Consider the following 20,614-nt stretch of genomic DNA (forward strand, 5'->3'; position numbering starts at 1 on the left):
CACACATACACACACAGACAGACAGACAGACAGACACACACACACACACACACATACCCTTAGGCACACATTCAACTAGAATTCTTAGAAGAGATGAAAAAAAGTTAAAAATTATTTTGAATGAAAAAGTCAGAGTAGAAAAAAAATCAGAAAGAAGTAATAGTTCTAGGGTGGCTAGGTGGCACAATGAATAGAGCACCAGTCCTGTAGTCAGGAGGACTTGAGTTCAAATCCGGCTTCAGACACTTATCACTTACTAGTCATGTGACCTTGGGCAAGTCATTTAACTAACAGTGATGAAAATTTGGTAAGAGAATTAATAGTACAAAAGGTACAAACCTTACTAAACAGATTCCTTGAAAACTAGAATGGTCCAAATATAAGTTAATAACTCCACAAGATAAGAAGTTCTTCCAAAACAAAGTTAAAAAAGTGAAAAAATAGAAGAAAATGTGAGGTAGTAAAAAACAGAAGGAGAAATTATTTAAGAATTCAAGAATCACTGAACTACCTGAAAGCCACGACCAAAAACCTGGAAAGATTTATACGAACTGATGCAAAGGCATACAAGCAGAACCAAGAGAACACTGTACACAATAATAGCAATATTGTATGATAATCAACTGTGAATGACTTATCTATTCTCAAAAATACAATGATCCAAGACAATTCCAAAGGATGCATGATAGAAAATACTATCCACCTCCAGGGAAAGAACTGATGGTATCAATGCAGACTGAAGCATACTATTTTTCATTTTATTTTTTATAAGCTTTTTTTGGTCTGTGTTTTCTATCACAATATGACTAATACAGAAATATGTTTTACATGATATGTGCATATGTATAACCTATGTCAAATTGCTTACCATCTCAGCGAAGGGAAATGGGAGGGAAGGAGACATTTTGAACTCAAAATTTTTAAAAATGAATGTTAAAAATCTTTTTTACATGCAACTGGGAAAAACTATCTTTCTGAGTCTAGCCCTGTATACATACAAGACACCTAATGAGAGCATAGCATATTGTTGTAATATCTGTATACCTTTGGAAGATATTTTAAGATAATAAATGTTTAATAAATGTCTAAAATGTGCAATTAACTTCGTTATACACTAGCAAAGAGGAAAAAATGATGTAGTTCCCACCCTTAAGGAACTTAAAAATCTAGCTTTTAAATAGACACATACTAGTAAGTCCTTGCCCCCAAATAGCTTATACTTTCATTTTCTGTTTTTATATTCCTTGTGCCTTATACATTTCAGAGGCTTAATATGTTTAATTCAGCTTTCATTACTCTAGTTTATTCATTTTCCCCCATTCACCAAGAGTATATTAAATATACACTATATTACCAACAAGATTCTACAAACCTAACTCTACATACCTTCTCTGTAATAGAAAATAACTATTTTGGCTAGCTTTTCTTTTTCTTACAACTTTCAACTTTTGGTTAACTAAAGGAAGCTAAATTAAGCATAAAATTCTTTATTAAGATTATGTAGAAAAGAATTTGAGAGCAAAAATTTATAAGAGTAATATAAAATGTAGGCAAAGCACCTGTAATCAAGAATTGACGGTATTAATGCTAGACCACTGTATAGCTCTTCACATTTCCTTGTCGTGGATTTTTACATAGCTTTTTTTTCTTACTTGTTTTAAAGATATTTCATTAACCAAAGAATTCAATAATACCAAGAAAATTCCAGTGGACAAAAAGTGCCAAAAAGGAAGGGACAGAATACTATCTATAGACATTTCAGAAATTCACTTTGGTTCTAGGAGCTAGTTCAAAAGTTTGGGAGCTGGGGGGGGGAGGGGGGTGTGGAACCAAGATGGTGGAATAGAAACAGGACTTCCATGGGGCTCCCACTTCCACCTCCTCCAATTCATGTAAAAAATGACTCTAAACAAATTTTGGAGCTACAGAACCCACAAAATGACAGAGAGAATCTAATGTCCCACTGAAGTCAGCCCAGCAGACCTGCAGGAAGAGGCCAAGGAAGCCCTCTGGGAGCCAAGCCCAGCCCCTCTCAGGCCCAAGGTTTTAGCCTCAGGGTGGCCACAATCAACCACAGGCTTGGAGGAACTTCAGATCACCAGCAGCTGTGGCGGTTTTCAGAATTATCAACCAATAGATGCTAAGGACAAAGTGAGAGGTCAGTGTAGTGTGGACTTTGGGAACAGGGAGTCCCGAAGTGTGGTCCAGCCTTTGCCCCCTGGAGAAAGAAACTGCTGAGATATGTCGGCCACTGCCGCCCCCGGCATGGCTGCTTCAGAGCTCCTGGCCTGCACATTGTAGGGGGACCAAGCATCCAGTCTGAGGGGTAATCGCTCTTGCTTTAACATGCTTGGATCTGGATCACTGTTTAGGGCACAGGTCCTAGGGTGCATGACCAGTTTGCCAGAGCATGTGAAGGCTTCAGAGAAGGCAGCCAACTAATAGCTCCGACAACTGAGAAAACCCTAGCAATTTGGGACAAAGTTTTCCTCTCTGAAAGCAGAGTTTTACTGTGGCAAAAAGCTCAAGAGTCAAGTAATTGAGTGACAACATGAGCAAGCAAAAGGAGCAAAGCAAGCCCAGCAATCCGACTTTACACTCCTATTTTGGGGACAAAAAAGGATTAAAGCATGGAACAGGAGGAAGGTAGTGAAGTCAGAACTCCTGCACCAAAAGCTTCCAAGAAAAATATGAGGTAGTTACAGGCCATAGAGGACCTTAAGAAGAATTTTGAAAACCAAGTAAGATAAGTGAAGGAAAAATTGGGAAGAGAAATGAGAACGATGCAAGAAAATTATGAAATGAGAGTCAACAACCTGAATGAAGAAAATAACACCTTAAAGAATACACTAACTCAAATGCAAAAGAGGCTCAAAAAACCAGTGAGGAGAAGAATACCTTAAAAAGCCAAGCTTGCCAGATGGAAAAAGAATCTCAAAAGCTCACTGAAGAGAATCATTCCTTCAGAATTATATTGGAGCAAATGGAAGCTAGTGACTTTAGGAAAAATATAGATACTATTAAACAAATCCAAACAAATGAAAAAAAATAGAAGGCAATGTGAAATATGTCATTGGGAAAACCACTGACCTGGAAAATAGATCCAGGTGAGATAAGTTAAAAATTATTGGACTTCCTGAAAGCCATGATCAAAAAAAGAACCTAGAAATCAACCTTCAAAAAATTCTTGGGGTGGCTAGGTGGCGCAGTGAGTAAGAGGGCTGGCCCTGGAGTCAGGAGAACCCGGGATCAGTTCCAGCCTCAGATATTTAACACCCACACAAAAAAACTGGCCGTGTAACCTTGGGCAAGTTACTTAACCCCAATTGCTTTAAAAAATAAAAATAAAGAAATTCTCAAGGAAAACTGCACTGATGTTTTAGAACCAGAAGGCAAAATAGAGGTTGAAAGAATCCACTGATCACCTCCTGAAAAAGATCCCAAAAAGAAAACTCCTAGGAATATTACAGTCAAGTTCCAGAGTTCCCAGATCAAGGAGAAAATATTACAAGCAGCCAGGAAGAAATAATTTGAATATTGTGGAAACACGATCAGGATAACTCAGGATCTGGCAGCTTCCACATTGAAGGATCAAAGGGCTTGGAATATGATATTCCAGAGGGCAAAGGAACTGGGATTAAAACCAAGAATCACCTACCCAGCAAAGCTGAGTATCATGTTTCAGGGGAAAATATAGTCATTCAATGAAATAGAGGACTTTCAAGCATTCTTGATGAAAACCCAAAGTTGAATAGAAAATTTGACATTCAGATACAAGAAGCAAGAGAAGCATGAGAAGGTAAACAGGGAAAAGAAATCATAAGGAACTTATCAAAGTTGAACTATTTACATTCCTACATAGAAAACTGATCATTGTAACTTATGAAACTTTTCTCAATATGAGAAAGTTGAAGGGAATAGAAATGTGTGTGTGTCTGTGTGTGTGTGTATAGGAGGGTATATGGGTGTATGAATACATATGTGAGTGTGTATATATATATGTGTACAAGTATACATAGACAGAGGGCACATGACCAATTGAATAGGAAGGGATGATACTTAAAAGGTGAAATTAAGAGATAAGAGAGGAATATAATGAGAGGAGATGGGGAGAGACAGAATGGGGTAAATTATCTCATAGAAGAGGCAAGGGAAAACTGTTACAATGGAGGGGAAGAACAGGAAGGCAAAAGTCAACCTTATTCTCATTGAATTTGGCTTAGGGAGGGAATGACATATACACTAAATAGAGTATCTCACCCTACTGGAGAGTAAGGGGGAAGGGGATGAGAGGAGGGATGATGGAAGGGAGGGTAGACTGGGAGGGAAGTTGTTAGCACATACTTTTGAAAAGGGATAGGATAAAAGTAGAGAATGGTGAACAAGTGGGGGGTGGGATAGGATGGAGGGAAATATAGTCAGTCTTTCACAATATATCCACTATGAAAATATTTTGCATAGCTACACATGTACAACCTATATTGAATTAATTGCTTATCTTCCCAGAAAGGGTGTGTGATGAGGGAGGAAGGGAAAGAATCTGGAATTCAAAGTTTTAAAATCAAATATTTAAATATATACAATTATAATAATTATTATTATTTTACATGCAACTGAGAAATAAGATATATAAGCACTGGGGGCATAGAGATCCACCGTACTCTACTGGAAAGCAGGAGGGGGGATGGGAGAAGATATGGGAGAGAGCAGACTGGGGGAGGGAATATTCAGTGGGATTGCTGTTTTAGAGTGGTGGGTAGGGGATAAATGGGGAGAAAATTTGTAACTCAAAATCTTGTACAAATGGATGATGTAAACTAAAAATAAACATAAAATTTAATTAAAAAAAAAAAGTTTGGGAGCCTAAGAAAGAATTTCAGCTTCCTAGTTCTTATATTTTGAGAACCACCAAAATCTGCAACTATAGCAAACACAAAAAAGAATGTTAAAAAAGCCATAACAAGTCTTTTTTTCTCTGGATTTTTCAGAGTTTCTTTCACTCACCAAAGCTAATAATCTTCTTTATTTAACCTCCTGGGATTGCTGTAAGGAAAATACTTTGTAAATAATAATTGTATAATATTAATCATTCCAATTTGTCTCAAGCACTACCTTAGGCAATCAATGGCATTTATTAATGTGCCAGGCACTGTGCTAAGCACTAGTTATACAAAGAAAGGCAGAAGACAATACCTACTTCTCAAGAAGCTCAATCTAACAGAGAATTCAATTTGAAAGCACCTATGTAAAAACAAGATGTATTCAGGATAAATTGGAGATAATTAAAAGAGAAAAGGCACTAGGATTAATGGGGACTGGGAAAGTTTTCCTGTAAAAGTTGAGTTTTTAGTTAGGACTTTAAAAGAAGGCAAGGAAACCAGGAGGTAAAGATGAAGAGAAACACAATTACAGGCATGGCAAGTCAGCAAAAACACCCAGAGTTGGAAAATGAAGCATTTTGTTAGAAATACAAACACCACTGATACCAAAATCTGGGTACCAAAACAAGTTTATTGAGAAGGAGTTCAGAAGAACTGAACACCCCTGGACATAAGTGGACTCCACCCTTCTTTAGCAGGGGGATAGTGGGGGATACAAAAGCATGGAAAGCTTTATACCATTAGTCTGGTGCAGACACTCCCTTCAGACAACAGATTGGTTTGTTCTCTTCAGGATTTCAATTTTCCCATATGCCCTTTACATATTTCTCCTAGATATGTACAAGCATGACCCCCTCCCTCCATCATGTTCTCCATGTTCTGCTAATGAGGCTCTAATTTTATGCAGGGTATATCAGATAATATACATCAGGATTACTAAGCAAGCACAGTAGTAATTTTAGAATATTCAGTCATTGACCTCTATCAGCTCAAACCAAATCAGTTCTTATCCTAGTCTGACCATCCTTCAAGGCCTCTGTCTGACTTCTGATTGGTTGGGTCCACCTGCTAACTCCCTTTATCTTACTTTAGTAATGTCTAGCAATTCTATGGAGGCGTAACTTCCTACTCTTTCTCACAATTTGTCATCAGTAGTTTTTACTTCAGTAATTTTTAGCAGTTCTGTGGAAACTTAACTCTTTGCTGTCTCTCATAATCTTGTGCAAGGAACATCAAAAGGAGGCCAATGTCTTATTGCTAGATTTCAAAGTACATGGGAGCAAGTAAGATATGAGAAGACTGGAAAGATAGGCCATGACGACACATGATTTGTGTGTATCTAGATCGGTAGATGAGAGCTAGAAACACATACACATATGTACGTATACACATAATTAGCTTAACTACTTAGTAGTTTAATTAGCTTAACTTAACTTAGTCATATCTACAAGGCAATGGTGGTATAGTGAAAAAATAACTGGGATCAAAGGACACAGCTTAGAGGGTGACTTTAGGCAAAGTCAAAACCACTAAATATAAAATACACAAATCATATATGTATAATATCCTAAAAGGTTTAACACCCTGTTATAAAAGAGTAACCAAGCATCTGTTTATTATCATTTTTTTGGTTTAATTTCTTATTCATTATCCTCCCCCCAGATTATCTGAGTACTTTTACCAGTTATATTATTTACATAATCCCTGAACTGTCTCTGAATTGAAATGTTCTTTTGTTTTTTCCTTATGTTAAAAATTCTGTTAGCTGGCAATGCTCTCCCAACAGCATGGATACAGGAGAAAGAGTACTGACTGAAATCACAGTATCTGAGTTAACAAAAAAAAAAACAAACTGGGGGCAGCTAGGTTCAGTGGATAAAGTACCTGCCCTGGAATCAGGAGGACCTGAATTCAAATCTGGCCTCAGACCCTTGACACTTACTAGCTATGTGACCCTGGGCAAGTCACTTAACCCTGATTGCCTCTCCAAAAAAAAAAATCAAACTGACTTACAAAGAACAAATTAAGTGTCACCACAGAGAACGATGGATAGATGAATAGCTAGGTAGACAGATAGATAGATAGACAGACAGACAGATAGATAGGTAGACAGAAAGACAGATAAGAGGAATTTAGTACCCCCTGCTTCATGAACTCTTGTGTCTTAAATATAGGAAGTGCTAGAGCACTAGGGAACTGTCAATTACTGAAGTTCAATTAGATCCTGTGAGGTATCAGGCTAGTTAGTTAGCACCTTAGGCCTTAAAATTAGCTGCATGACTAAAGTTGAGAAGTATACTTTTTTGAATTATTCAACAAGTTTGGGCTATCTGGTACTCAGGATAGTCACCTGACTGTAACCCATGCCTGTTGATTCTGTCCCCTTGGATTCTGAAATTCCCAAATTGCCAAACACTTATTCCATAACTTGGACACCTCTGCTGCCTCTCATCCTCCTAGCTCTTTTGCTACATTGTTCTAATTTACCTTTGAACTCTACATTCTGTTCCCATGATTAATAAATTTTTCACCAATCAACAAGTATTTATTATTCACCTATTATATAGCAGGCAGTGAGCTAGGTAACTTTGCTGGGAGTGCAAAGTAAAAAACCAAAATAGTTCTAGTTTTCAAGGAGCTTACACTCTATTAGGAAAGATATGATCTTTATATATATATATATATATATATATGTACATATATATATATATATGTATATATATATATAAAGATACGTGGAATAAATACAAAAATAAAAAGTACTTCAAGGCAAGGTATTCAAGGAGGGTGGGTACTAAGAACTGGGAGGAGGTAAAAATAAGAAAAAGATTCTTAAGGGCAGCTAGGTGGCGCACTGAATAGAGTCCCTGCAGTCAGGAGGACCTGAGTTCAAATTTGACCTCAAACACTTAACACTTACTAACCCTGTGACCTTGGGCAAGTCACTTAACCCCAACTGCCCTGCATCTCTCCTCCAAAAAGAAAAAAAAAGAAAGAAAAAGATTCTTAGAATGTGGTGCCGTAGCTATACTTTGAAAAATCTGAAGGATTCTACATAGCATGAGTGAGGAGAAAGCACATTCCACATATGAGGTATTAGCCACTGCAAAGGGATAGAAACAAGAGACACAGAACTGTGCTGAGAAGGTAACAGAATGCATTAAGTATAATGAGGCTGGAAAGACAGAGACTAAGTTGAGGTTGTAAAATAATTTAAAACCTAGTTTATCCTAGACATAATAGGAATCACTGGAGTTTATCAATGGAGGGCTACTAGGCATGGTCCCTGACCAACCATAGCCCTAGTCTCAGTTCCATAACTGCACAGGCAGGAACAATAATATAGGCAAGTTCAAATATGTAAAACAATTCTAAAGATCCAAAACATCTTGACTAACGACAGATCTGATGGAATGAGAGTGTAACCTTCTAAGGCAATATTTCTTTGAAAAGTATCAGACTAGTCTAAATACATAAGAGCTAGTATACCTGTTTGGCAATAAGTCTCATCACTTAAAATTTTAAAAGGTACTATAAATAAAAGTTTTTATATATACTGTTATTTGATTGTATCAAGGAAATTCAAAATACTGAATTCTATGTTTAATAAGAAGCTAGGTGTTTTTAAGTGAATTATAAATTCAAGTAAGAAAAAAAAGAAAGCATTTTATATAGTGCTTACTATGTGCTAGGCACTATGCTAAGAGCTTTACAAATTTTATTTGATCCTCACTACAACCCTGGCAAATATGTGTTATTATTTCCCCATTTTATAGATGAGGAAACTGAGGCAAAAAGTTAAGTGACTTGCCCAGGTCATGCAGCTAGTGTCTGAGGCCAGATTTTAATTTAGGTCTTCCTGTCTCTAGGTCTGATACTCTATCCATTTCATAACTTAGCTGTGAGGATCAAATGAGCTACTGCTTGTAGAGTGCTTAATATAGTGTCTAGCACATAGTCTGCTATTAATAAATGTGTCTTCTACTTTTCTCTTCCCTAAGATGAAATTCAATGGGTATCAAATCCCCAGGGGTTCAAAATATCAATTACTCACTCATGTACAAGATTGGTGAGGTACAGCTAGAAAGAAAATGATCTGAAAAATATCGAGGACTAAAAATGAATGGTAATCTCAGGGTAAGTCAACAAAAGCATGCAAATGCAAATGTGATCTTGGGCTACAGTGAAAGAGCTTCCAGAAATATGGAGAGGATTAGATTATTAACAATCATTTTATTAAGCACATATATGCTAGGCATTGTACGGGAAAAAAAAAATAAAAAGCCCAAACCAGCCCATTTCCTTAAAGAAGCTTACTTACATTCTAATAAGGAAGAGGGTGTGTGTGTTTGTTTGTGTTTGTGTGTGTGTGTGTGTGTATGAGCACACACAACTACCTCCCCATCTCTAAGGTAGGGTTATAAGTTTTGTTGGACTGCAAAATCAACGAGTCAACAGTGTGATATGGGAGCAAAAAAAACAGAATCTTAGAGATATAGTGTGAATCTAGGATTAGGAAGCTTAAGAGTCTGCCCTGGTTCCAGTACAGATAAAGTATTGTATTTAGTGATGGGTACCATATTTTATAAAGAGAATTTTCATATGCCATGTAACGACTAGATAGTAAAGTATCTAGATGGTATTATATTATATAATGATATGATAACTAGATGGTATTATATCATACTATAATTGAAGTAAATGTGGGATATTTAGCCTGAAGATGAAAAAACTAAGGGAAGATCTATAGCTGTCTTTTGATATATGAAAAGTTCTATGGAAAAGGAATGTGATCTGTTTGCTTGCCATAAAGAGGACAAGATTAGAACTCTGCTTGGGCCTAGAGTACATGTCATATAAGGATAAGTTGAAGGAAATGGGAATGTTTAGCCTAGAGAAGAAAAAACTAAGGAGGAATAACATAATAACAGTCTTCAAAGTTTTAAAGCACAATCAAAGATGAAGGGGCTTGTTTTTTTTTGTGGCCCCAGAAAGCAGAAACAGGAGCAAGGTAAAGAAGCAAATTGAGGCTTGATATTAGGAAAAACCTTCCTAACAATTAAAGCTATTCAAGAAAATAACATATGCAATGACTACCACAACATAAATGGAAAGAAAAACCAAAAAACCCCAAAGAACACTGCATAATCATCAAGCTTGGACTCAAAGACAGGACTGTGAATGACACACAATGCATATTCCAGTCTCAGTTGATGAGTCGGTTAGATTTCCTAAGCTGGTTTTTTTTCCTCCTGTTTTGGGGGAGTATTTTGTTGGGAAAAAGTTTGTTTTGCTCTGTTACAAGATAAATGGCTCCCTGGGGATGACAGAGGAAAAGGAAATGTTTGGAAATGAAGGTGTTAGAAAAGCAATAGATAGCAATAAAAATGTAAAAATAAAATAGAACTCTCCCAAATTGCAGTGAGCTCACCCTCAGTAGAGAGGTCTTCAAGCAGAAGCTAGATTGTCAACTCTCAGATATGATATAAGGAACTCCTTTCAGATATGGCGGCAGCTAGCTGACTAGAGCTGAATAGAGCACTAGGTAAGGAATTAGGAAGACCTGAATTCAAATTCGACCTCAAACGCTCGCAAAACGCTCGCTGTGCTCGGGGCGGCTAAGTGGAGCAGTCCGGAGGACCCGGGTTCGGTTCCAGCCTCAGACACTTAACACCCACACACAAAAAAAAAAACTAGCCTTGTAACCTTGGGCAAGTTACTTAACCCCAATGGCCCTCCAAAAAGCAAAAAAAAAAAAAAAAAAAAAAACCGCTAGCTGTATGACAAGGCCACTTAAAACCTGTTTGCTTTAATCCATTAGAGAAGGAAATTGCAAACTGTTCCATTATCTTTGCCTAGAAAATATCTCCAGGATTACAATGAGTTGGACAAGTGGCCACTGATAACTGTTCTAACTCTAATTAGACACTGAAACTAATTTCATAAAATCTAAAGCTCTTTTATATGGTTCTACATGAATAAAGTCACAAGGTTCCAAAATTTTTTTAACTTGGAATAAACTTTTTTTAAAAAATCTATCATTTTGTCAAGTCACTTAACCTCAGGACCTCAGTTTCCTAAAGAATTGTCCTTGATGACCTCTTGCAGCTCAAAACGTTTATGATGTATCATTACTGTTTCCCAAAAACATCATAGATGCTTTTTTTTTTTAAAAAAAAGAGGTCCGTAGCCACTTTTAAGAATATTCTATTCACCTTGACCTTCTAATACTACTTAATGCCCAGAAAACACAACTTGGTACATTTCCCAGAAGTCCCTTGGAGCGCTATCCTAAGAGAACCTCGGTTTCTTAAATGTAAAATGGACTTCTGCTTCCTACAATCTATTCCTCTACCCAGAGACTAACAGAGAGATATAAGAGTTTCATCTTTATTAAACATTTATTGTTGACAGGCACCGTATGGTGAATCGACTTACTCAGTACAACAGCAAATACCACAAAATAAAACTGTGCTGAAAACACCGAAGTCTACAGTGACAGCCAAGAGACTTTTTATCTACTGTTAAATGGGAAGGAAAACCAGAAGAGGAGAAGAAGGAACCGGCGGCACCTTCTGTCATTGCAGGGCTCCGGGCCTCAAGTCCATCCTTTGTTGTAAGGTGCGGGAAGTACCTCATAAAATATCTCATAAAGGTATTTGTTAGGAAATTATGTTTGGTTTTTTTTTTTTAACTTCATCAAACCCCAAGAAACCAAAATGTGCCTCTGGAACAGGACAACACTAGAAACAAAACTAAGATGGGGGGGGGGGGGGGGGAGAACGTGGCTCTGGAGGAATGTGGGGTTCCTCTAATGCAAGTCGGTGAGAAAGTGAACACAGAACAGAACCCCAAATCGAAAGAAGTCAAAGTTTGAGGAGGGATGGGGAGGACTTGACGGGAAGGCAACGAGTCAGAGAACACCGGGAGATGCCCGGCGGGGGCGGGGGCGGGGGAGTTCCCGGAGGTCACAGAGTGAGGATAAAGATAAGCCCAAGGGGCAGAGGAGCCCGGGGATTACTACTCCCACACTCACAATTCAATCATCCATTCCCCTTCCAGCACTTCCTTCCAGTTCTTGTCAGTGATGGTCCTCACATGTCTCCATAGTCCTTGAATCCCCAGAGTCCCACACAACAATAGCAATACTATCGAGGTGAGCAGAGAACTCCCGGACGGCGCCATTTTGGTTACCGTGCACCCCACCAGGAGCAACAGTTAGTGTCGAATTCCCCACCTCCACCCCCTAGGGCCCGCTGCTCACTGCGCATGACTGCACCAAATACTCTAGGGAAGCAGCCAACCTCGTATCAATGCGCAAGACTAAGGCGTCTGCGTGGTGATTTCTCCCTGGGCGGAGTCTGTTTACTCTAGTGCGCAGGACAGCTTTATTGTTCTGCTGGAGCTCTTTGGCATTGTGTAAATGTAATGGGAAGAGAGGGAGGAGAATGCTTGTAAGGAATAAGATTTGAGAAAAACTGATTTGTAGTTCACTATTCTGCTCCAGGCAGAACAATCTCAGCCCCTTCTTCTCAAGTCTTTTGTTTTACTTTATGTTAACTCAGTCTCCTCCTCCCCCACCCGAGGTCCTAAAAGGTGTAAAGAAGAGGAAGCAAACAAAAACTCAACAAATTGAAAGGTCACGTTTTAGGAATATTTATATGCTAGAAAGCATCCAGAAGAGGGCACTCAGGTGTAATGCCTCTTCTAAGCCTACCAGCCTCTGCTTGAATTCACAATGGACTGGTAAATGATGATAACATTAAATAGTGCATACTATTTTCAGGTACTAGACACTTTATTATGTCATTTGAGACGTCTCTGGGAGGTAAGGTGGTATTCTCCCCATTTTACAGATGAAGAAGCTGAGGCAAATGGAGGTTAAGTGATTTGCCCAATTAAGTTAAACTGTTGTGGTAGGGGCTCTGTCCACCCAAAAACTGTTGGGATTTAGTGATTTGTTGTGGTGAAACTGTCTCAAAGAATTCGGAGCCAGACCACCTCTAATCCAAGTATAGGCATTTATTGAGACTGACGCCTCTCGTGGTTCCTCTTCCAGCAACTTCAGAGAAAGGTTGGATTTTTACAGGGTAAAGATGCTGATAATAATCAAAATGTACACAGAATATAGGAATATGATTAATATAAAGGGAGGAGGAGTCTGTTAAGGGATTAGGTAATTGAGGAGGGGTCCCATCTATGGTTTGGCCATTAAAGATTCTGGTCATGCTGCCCTCCAGCTGGCTAGCTATTGTGGTCCTGTCTGGTCAAGACAGATAGTTAGGTATTGTGGTCCTTTCTTGAGTTAGATGGATGATGTGGTTGTGGTTGAGTACAAGAACACACCTGTTTCTGTGGGAATGGGTCCGGGGGCAGTGGCTGGGATCCCATCATATGGACACACCTGCTATTTCTGTGGGAACTGAGAGTTCAGGGACAGACCTGTTTCTCTAGTGAGCAGTGGGGCATATATGAAGAAGTTAGGACATTGGGGGGGGGGGGAGGTGCTAACTAGGTACAGTGGGGCTAGGCCTATAATGAAGTTAGAATATTGGGGTTGGTAGCAACTTAATTAGGATTCCATCAATACAGCTAGTAAGTGTCTGAGGTCAAATTTTAACTCAGGGCTTCCTGACTCTAGGCCCAGTCTATCCACCATACCACCTAATTGCTCCTTAATGAGGAAAGATTATCTCAGGTTCAGTGTACTCTATCGATACTGTATTCCACTAACTCATCAGTCCTCTCTGATCCTTTTGTCATCAATAGCTAGCCAGAGGAAATAATTAGCTCAAAGCAATGCTATTTGTTAAAATGGAATAATATGAACTATAGTAAACAAAATATCCATTCCCTGTAAGCCTGGAGCATATTCGCACATAAATACACAACGTTGATAGGAAGAATAGATACACATATATAGCATGTAAGTAAAAGGCATATCTTTAATGCCTTAGGAAGCATTGCTAATAATAAGGCTAGTGGAGGTGATGTTTTTTGAAGTGCCACACTCAACATGCCACCAAATTTGGAAAATTCAACAGTGGTCACTGGATTGGAAAGATCAAGTTATGTCCCAGTCCTAAAGAAGGGCTATGTCAAGGAATGTTCAAGTTACTGAACAATGGCACTAATTTTACATGCCAACAAGATCATGCTTAAGCTTCTGCAAGCTAGGCTTCAGCAATATGTGAACCCAGAATTACCAGAAGAATAGGATAGTTTTAGAAGAAGCAGAAGTAGACATCAAATTGCCTATTGTGCCAGGGGTTCTGGAGCTGATAGTTTACTTGCTGCCCTAGAGGCCTCACAGCTGGCCTTCTGTACCACCAGCCTGCTGAGCCAAGACCACAGGGCCTCAGTGCTCATCTTTTCGATGGCTAAGAGTCTCCCACTGGCTTACCTGGACATCACCTGCACTGTGCTCTGCTCCCCTTTTACCCAAGTGACAGACCTTTCCTGGTCTTTCTAGGTTGTCTTGGGCTGAAAAATTGTTTCACTCTATCTTTTTGTAGATTCTGTTGTTCCAGAATTCTCTTAGAGGCTTGATTTAATAGTTTCCAAGGGAAACTAGGGAGAGCTCAGGTAACTTCTGGCTTCTCTCCACCATCTTCCTTAATAATTGCTTGAAAGATGATAGTTAGGCTCTCTTTTTGATCATGACTTTCAGATAGTCTAATAATTTTTAACTTATCTCTCCTCAATCTATTTTCTAGGTAAATTGTTTTTCCAAGGAGATAGTTCACATTTTCTTCTATTTTTTAATTCTTTTGACTTTGCTTTATTGTTTCTTGATATCAATTTATTATGACCAAAGTCATAAGTTTGCACATGTCCAATTCTAATTTTCAAGGAATTATTTTCTTCACTGAGCTTTTGTACCTCTTTTTCCATTTGGCCAATTCTGATTTTTAAGGAGTTATTCAGTGAATTTTTGAAACTCTTTTACCATCTGATCATTTTTTTTCTTTAAGGTATGTTTTGCTTCTTCTTTTGTGTGTGCCCCTTTTACCATGTTATCAATTCTCTCTTCCTAATTTGCTTGTATTGCTCTCATTTCTTTTCCTAATTTCTCCTCTGTTACTCATCTCTTTAACTATTCCAGGAGTTCTTGTTGGGCATGGATTCAATTGCGTTTTTCTTTGAGGTTTTACTTGTAACTGTTTTCACATTTCTGTCTTCTTCTGAATTTATATCTTAGTCTTCCCTCCCACCTTGGTAGTTTTTTTGTGGTCACATTTTTTGTTATTATTGTTTAGCTATTTTTCCAACCTATTTCCTAACTTTGAACTTTAGTTAAAGTTGGGTTCTGCTCACCTGGGGTTTTCAGGGCTAGTTCTAGAGGTTTGCAAGTTTTCAGTGTTTCTAAAGTGCTGTGAGGTGTTGTCACTGTTCTCCTGGTCTGTGCTCTGTTCTTTATACAGGAAGGGCATTGTTCCCCTGTAGCCACAAGTATTAGTGCTATACACTGCCTTGGAACTGCAATCAGAACACCTCCTTCCTTGTGAATGATCATGCTTCTCTTCTGTAACTCTGAATTGTGTATGGACAATGGAGTTGCCAATCAGGGCCAGCTTCAACCAGTGCTAGCAAAGGGCCTCCAGTAATCTTTCTGACCTGTTGTCCAGGCCCCCTTACCATTTCTGGGCTGAGAGCTCCCAAAACTGCTGTTGCTGCTGCTTTTGCTGTCACAGATGCCTCTAAGGCTGACTGCTGGTGCTGCTGCTGTGCTCCAGACTGATTCCCACCCCAGTATCACAAACCTCTCCTGCTGACCTCAAGTTGTTCCCTCCCTAAGGCTGGAAAAAATGTCTCATTCTGACCTTTTGTTGGCTCTACTACTCCAAAATTTGATTTGAGAAATTATTTCAAAGTAATTTAGAGAGTAATATCAGGAGAATCCAGTTGAGTTTCCTGCTTGCACTCTGCCATCTTGGTGTAGCAGCAAGGACCCTAGCATAGCCAGATGTCTGCTAGCACAGGGTCTTTGATCTGCTTTTCTAAAGGAAAGCAATTCAAAAAGGGTTAACAATCTTAATTTAATCAAACATATATCATTTACCTAGTTCAGGGGAAAAAGTCAACACCCTCAACTTCAGAGAATATAAACAAAAGTTACAAGTAGACAAAAAAAATACAGACAGAGAAAGTAATCAATTAGTTACTAGAGAGATGAGCACCAATATCTGGGTTTTTCAAGATGGGGTGCTCAATGACTGCCCAGACTTTCATCTAGACAAATCACACAATTCTTCCCAAAGTGAGCCACAAAGCAAAACCTTGCTTCAGAGGTATATATAGCCTTCTCAAAGGTCACAGAGCATCACAACCCTCCTGACCCAATGACTACAAAGTAACAAAAGTGCCTTCCTGAAAAACAAGCCTCCCTCAAGCAAACTTCTCCTGCCCACTCTGCTCCACCCTTCAGCACTCTTCCTACCACAGGCTCCATGTGACCACATTCAGCCTATTAGGGGGCAGAGTTTATTTTTAAATCAGGGGAGGTCCTCAAATTCCCCTAGGCCTATCAAGGGACAGGGAATATCTTCAAATTACCATTACCACTACACTTGTCTCCACCCTAGCTCAATACTTTATCCACGGCCAAGGGAAAGAAACCATAAGGAACTTATCAAAGTGGAACTATTAACATTCCTACATGGAAAAATGATAATTGTAACTGATGAAACTTTTCTCAGTATGAAAATAGGTGAAGGGAATATATATATATATATGTGTGTGTGTGTGTGTGTGTGTGTGTCTATATCAGAGGGTTATATATATATATATATATATATATATATATATATATATGTCTATATCAATGGGCATATGAATACATATGTGAATGTGTTTATATATGTTTACAGGTAGACATAGATAGAGGGCACAGGACCAATTTAATAGGAAGTGTTGATACTTAAAAGGTGAAATTAAGAGGTGAGAGAGGATATGGGGAGAGACAGAATGGAGTAAACTATCTCATATAGAAGAGGCAAGGGAAAATGGTTACAATGGAGGGGAAGAATAGGAAGGCAAAAGGGAATGGGTCAACATTATTCTTATTGAATTTGGCTCAGGGAGGGAATTAAACACACACTAAATAGGGTATCTCACCCTACAGGAGAGTAGGGGGGAAGGGGATGAGATGGGGGAGGATGGAATGGAGGGCAGGCTGGGGGGGGAGGTAAATTGGAAGCACCTACTTTTGAAAAGGGACAGGATCAAAGTAGAGAATACAACTAGTGGGAGGTGGGATAGGAGGGAGGGAAATATAGTCAGTCTTTTAAAATATATCAACTATGTTAATGTTTTGCATAAGCTACACATGTACAACCTATACTGAACTGCTTATCTTTCCAGTAAGGGCAGGTGACGAGGGACGAATGGAATGAATCTGGAATTCAAAGTTTTAAAATCAAATTTTTAAAAATTTATATATATATATATACTATTAATAATACTATTTTACATGCAATTGGGAAATAAGATATATAGGCACTGGGGCATAAAGATCCACCATGCCCTACTGGAAAAGTCAAAGGGGTATGAGAGAAGATATGGGAGAGAGAGCAAATTGGAGGAGGGGATATATACTGTGGGACTGCTATTTTGGGGTGGTGGGTAGGGGAAAAAAGGGGAGAAAATGTGTAACTCAAAATCTGGTGGAAATGAATGATGTAAATAAGAAGTTAATAAAGCATTTGAAAATTAAAAAAAAAAACAGGTTAAAGAACCTGTGCTAGCAGCCCCCCCAAAAAAAGGGAAAAAAAGAAGAAAATTTGACATTCAGATACAAGAAGCAAGAGAAGCATGAGAAAGTAAACAGGGAAAAGAAATCATGAGGAACTTATCAAAGTTGAACTATTTACATCCCTATGTGGAAAAACGATAATTATAACTTGTGAAACTTTTCTCAGTATGAGAATAGTTGAAGAGAATAGAATTGTGTGTATATATACATATTTGTCTATATAGGAGGGCATATGGGCATATGAATACATATGTGAATGTGTGTATACATGTGTACAGGTATGTAATGGGAATGTACATTTTTAAGATCTTCCCTGCCCCTAGGCTAAAGTGCACCTGGAGCCTGGGGTGGGAGGCTTGTTTTTCAGTAGATACTTTTTGATTGGCCAGTGGGTCCAGAAAATTGTTACATTCTCTGAGCCAGAAGAAGGCTATATAAACCCTGATTTGAGGCTTTGTTTTGGGGCTCACTTTGAGAAGTGTTCTGTGATTTGATCAAATGAGACTCTGGGAAGTCGTTGTTGAGAGCCCCCCGGCTTTGAAAAACCCAGATGTTGATTTGGTATGGATGTAATGGTTGGACAGTTTGGAAAGCTGTCTACTTGATCTGTTTCTCTGTCTTGATAATTCTGTCTGTATACTCTGAAGTTCAGGGTGCTGACCTTTTTCCCCTGAACTGGGTAAACAATATATGTTTGACTGATTAAAGTAAGCTTGTTAACCCATTTTGAGTTGCTTTCCTTTAACAAAGCCGATCCAAGAACCTGTATTGGGAGCCACCCTGGGGACGCTTGGGGTGCTTGCAGCTACAAGGTATACATAGATAAAGGGCACAGGACCAATTTCATAGGATGTGATGATACTTAAAAGGTGATATTAAGAGGTGAGAGAGGAATATAATGAGAGGAAATGGGGAGAGACAGATTGGAGTCAATTATCTCATATAGAAGAGGCAAGGAAAAACTGTTACAATGGAGGGGAAGAATAGGAAGGCAAAAAGGAATGGGTCAACCTTATTCTCATTGAATTTGGCTTAGGGAGGGAATGACATACACACTAAATAGGGTATCTCACCCTACAGGAGTGTAGGGGGGAAGGAGATGAGAGGGGGGATGATGGAAGGGAGGGAGGCTGGGGGGAAGGGAAGTTGGAAGCACATACTTTTCAAAAGGTACAGGATCAAACTAGAGAATAGAACAAGTGGGAGGTGGGATAGGAGGGAGGTAAATATAGTCAGTCTTTTGCAATATATCCAATATGGAAATGTTTTGCATAGCTACACATGTATAACCTATGCTGAATTGCTTATCTTCCCAGTAAGGGTGGGTGACAAGGGAAGAAGGAAACAAATCTGGAATTCAAAGTTTTAAATTCAAATGTTTAAAATATACATATATATATATATTCTATTATTAATATTATTTACATGTAACTGGGAAACAAGACATACAGGCACTGGGGCATAGAGATCCACTGTGCCGTACTGGAAAGTCAGAGGTGGTATGGGAGAAGATATGGGAGAGAGCAGATTGGACGAGGGAATATTTTGGGGTGGTGGGTAGGGGAAAAACGGGAAGAAAATTTGTAACTCAAAATCATGCAGAAATGAATGACGTAAACTAGAAGTTAATAAAGCATTTGATTAAAAAAAAAGTATAAGTCAGATCTGGTGATCCCAGAACCAAGCAAGCTAGAAACAGGCTATAGATCCATCCAAGTTTAGAGTAGGGCTCAGAAACTAATGGAGAAAAGGATTCCTAAAGGACAGATCTGGGGAGGGAATATTCAATTCATAATGACGATGGAGATCAGAACAGTTGGATAGAAAGTTATAAGCAAGAGCAATATAAACAAGAATTACCTCCTAATTTAGATGAAACCCAACTCTGCATCTCCTCCAATATTGAAGTTCCTTAAAGGAGACCTTGTTATATGTGTGTCTCTGAGTCCTCAGATCCTTGTAAAATGTCTTCCACATAGTAAACACTGAATGAATGTTTGTTAAAGTGATCTGAATACTCCCTAACACTGGTAAGATTTCACAGACTTTATTTTCTGATACCTCTCACCACCACAGTAGTTACTGGCATTAAACATAGTCAGTGGAGTGCCTTACCACAAAGGAAGAGAAGGGCTCCATTTGAAGGTTCTAGTGCAGAGAGGAGTCCTCATTCCTCGGGTGTCAGGTGCATAAAAGCTAGGATATCTTAATCACTCTAAATCTTTCATATGTGTGTCCATTAATCCATAGGAATCCCTCTCAAATTGCAACACTAGACTCAGAAAACATGTATAAACTCAACAGGCCCAATAATACCACAGAATCCAAATCATAGTATCTCAATGTTAAAAGTAACCTTAAGGAGGTCAGTGTCCAGCACACAGTATCCTCCTCCACCCCAACCGCTGCCCTTCTATGTGGAGACTTCATTATATATGGGAACATACATACCTCAGACACTTGCTTCTCAGTCCATCTAGTCCAACCCATACCTGAATACCTCTAAAAGTGATCATCCATCCTCCACTTGAAGCACAAATCTGAAAACAGCTGCCAGATCAGGATCTTACATGTAAATTGACAAAGATTCCTGGGACTTTCAGAAAAGGAAGGATATCCTTCTGAAAGACCAGGCCCATCTAAACCAGAATCTACCAGGAATGCCCCTACTGTGAAAAAGATCTAGGGGTTCAGGCCCCCCTCTTTTTACAAAGATGCAGTCATCAGAGTGAGGAACACTAAACATGCACAATGATACCTATTTTGGGCAATGCCAACATACTAATTTGTGTTCCTTGACTGTATGTATTGCAACAAGGGTTTTGGTTTTTATTATTGCAAGGCAGGAAGGTTAGAAGATCAAATTAATGTTTGCCAGTTGAGAATATAAAATGTAAATTAGATAAAAAATAAAGATTGGGAAGCACCTCTCAACTCACCAAAAATGAAGCCAAGCAAACTACTGGACCAGGCAAGGATT

At 38.8% G+C, this 20,614-nt stretch overlaps 1 protein-coding gene across 1 annotated transcript in view; it reads right to left on the bottom strand.

The window, feature by feature from the left end:
• TMX1 (thioredoxin related transmembrane protein 1) overlaps window positions 1–12,175 on the bottom strand; it is a 43,166-nt gene extending 30,991 nt beyond the window's left edge. The window contains exon 1 of the mRNA XM_069082240.1: window positions 11,917–12,175. Within this exon, the coding sequence (XP_068938341.1) occupies window positions 11,917–12,065 (149 nt within the window). The 5' untranslated portion in view covers window positions 12,066–12,175. The remainder of the gene's footprint in view (window positions 1–11,916) is intronic.
• Window positions 12,176–20,614: the final 8,439 nt, after the last annotated feature.

The sequence above is a fragment of the Petaurus breviceps genome, unplaced genomic scaffold (genome assembly GCF_028583685.1).
Source record: "Petaurus breviceps papuanus isolate PSGF00001 unplaced genomic scaffold, PetGlider_PUasm1.0 164, whole genome shotgun sequence".
Classification (NCBI taxonomy): domain Eukaryota; kingdom Metazoa; phylum Chordata; class Mammalia; order Diprotodontia; family Petauridae; genus Petaurus; species Petaurus breviceps.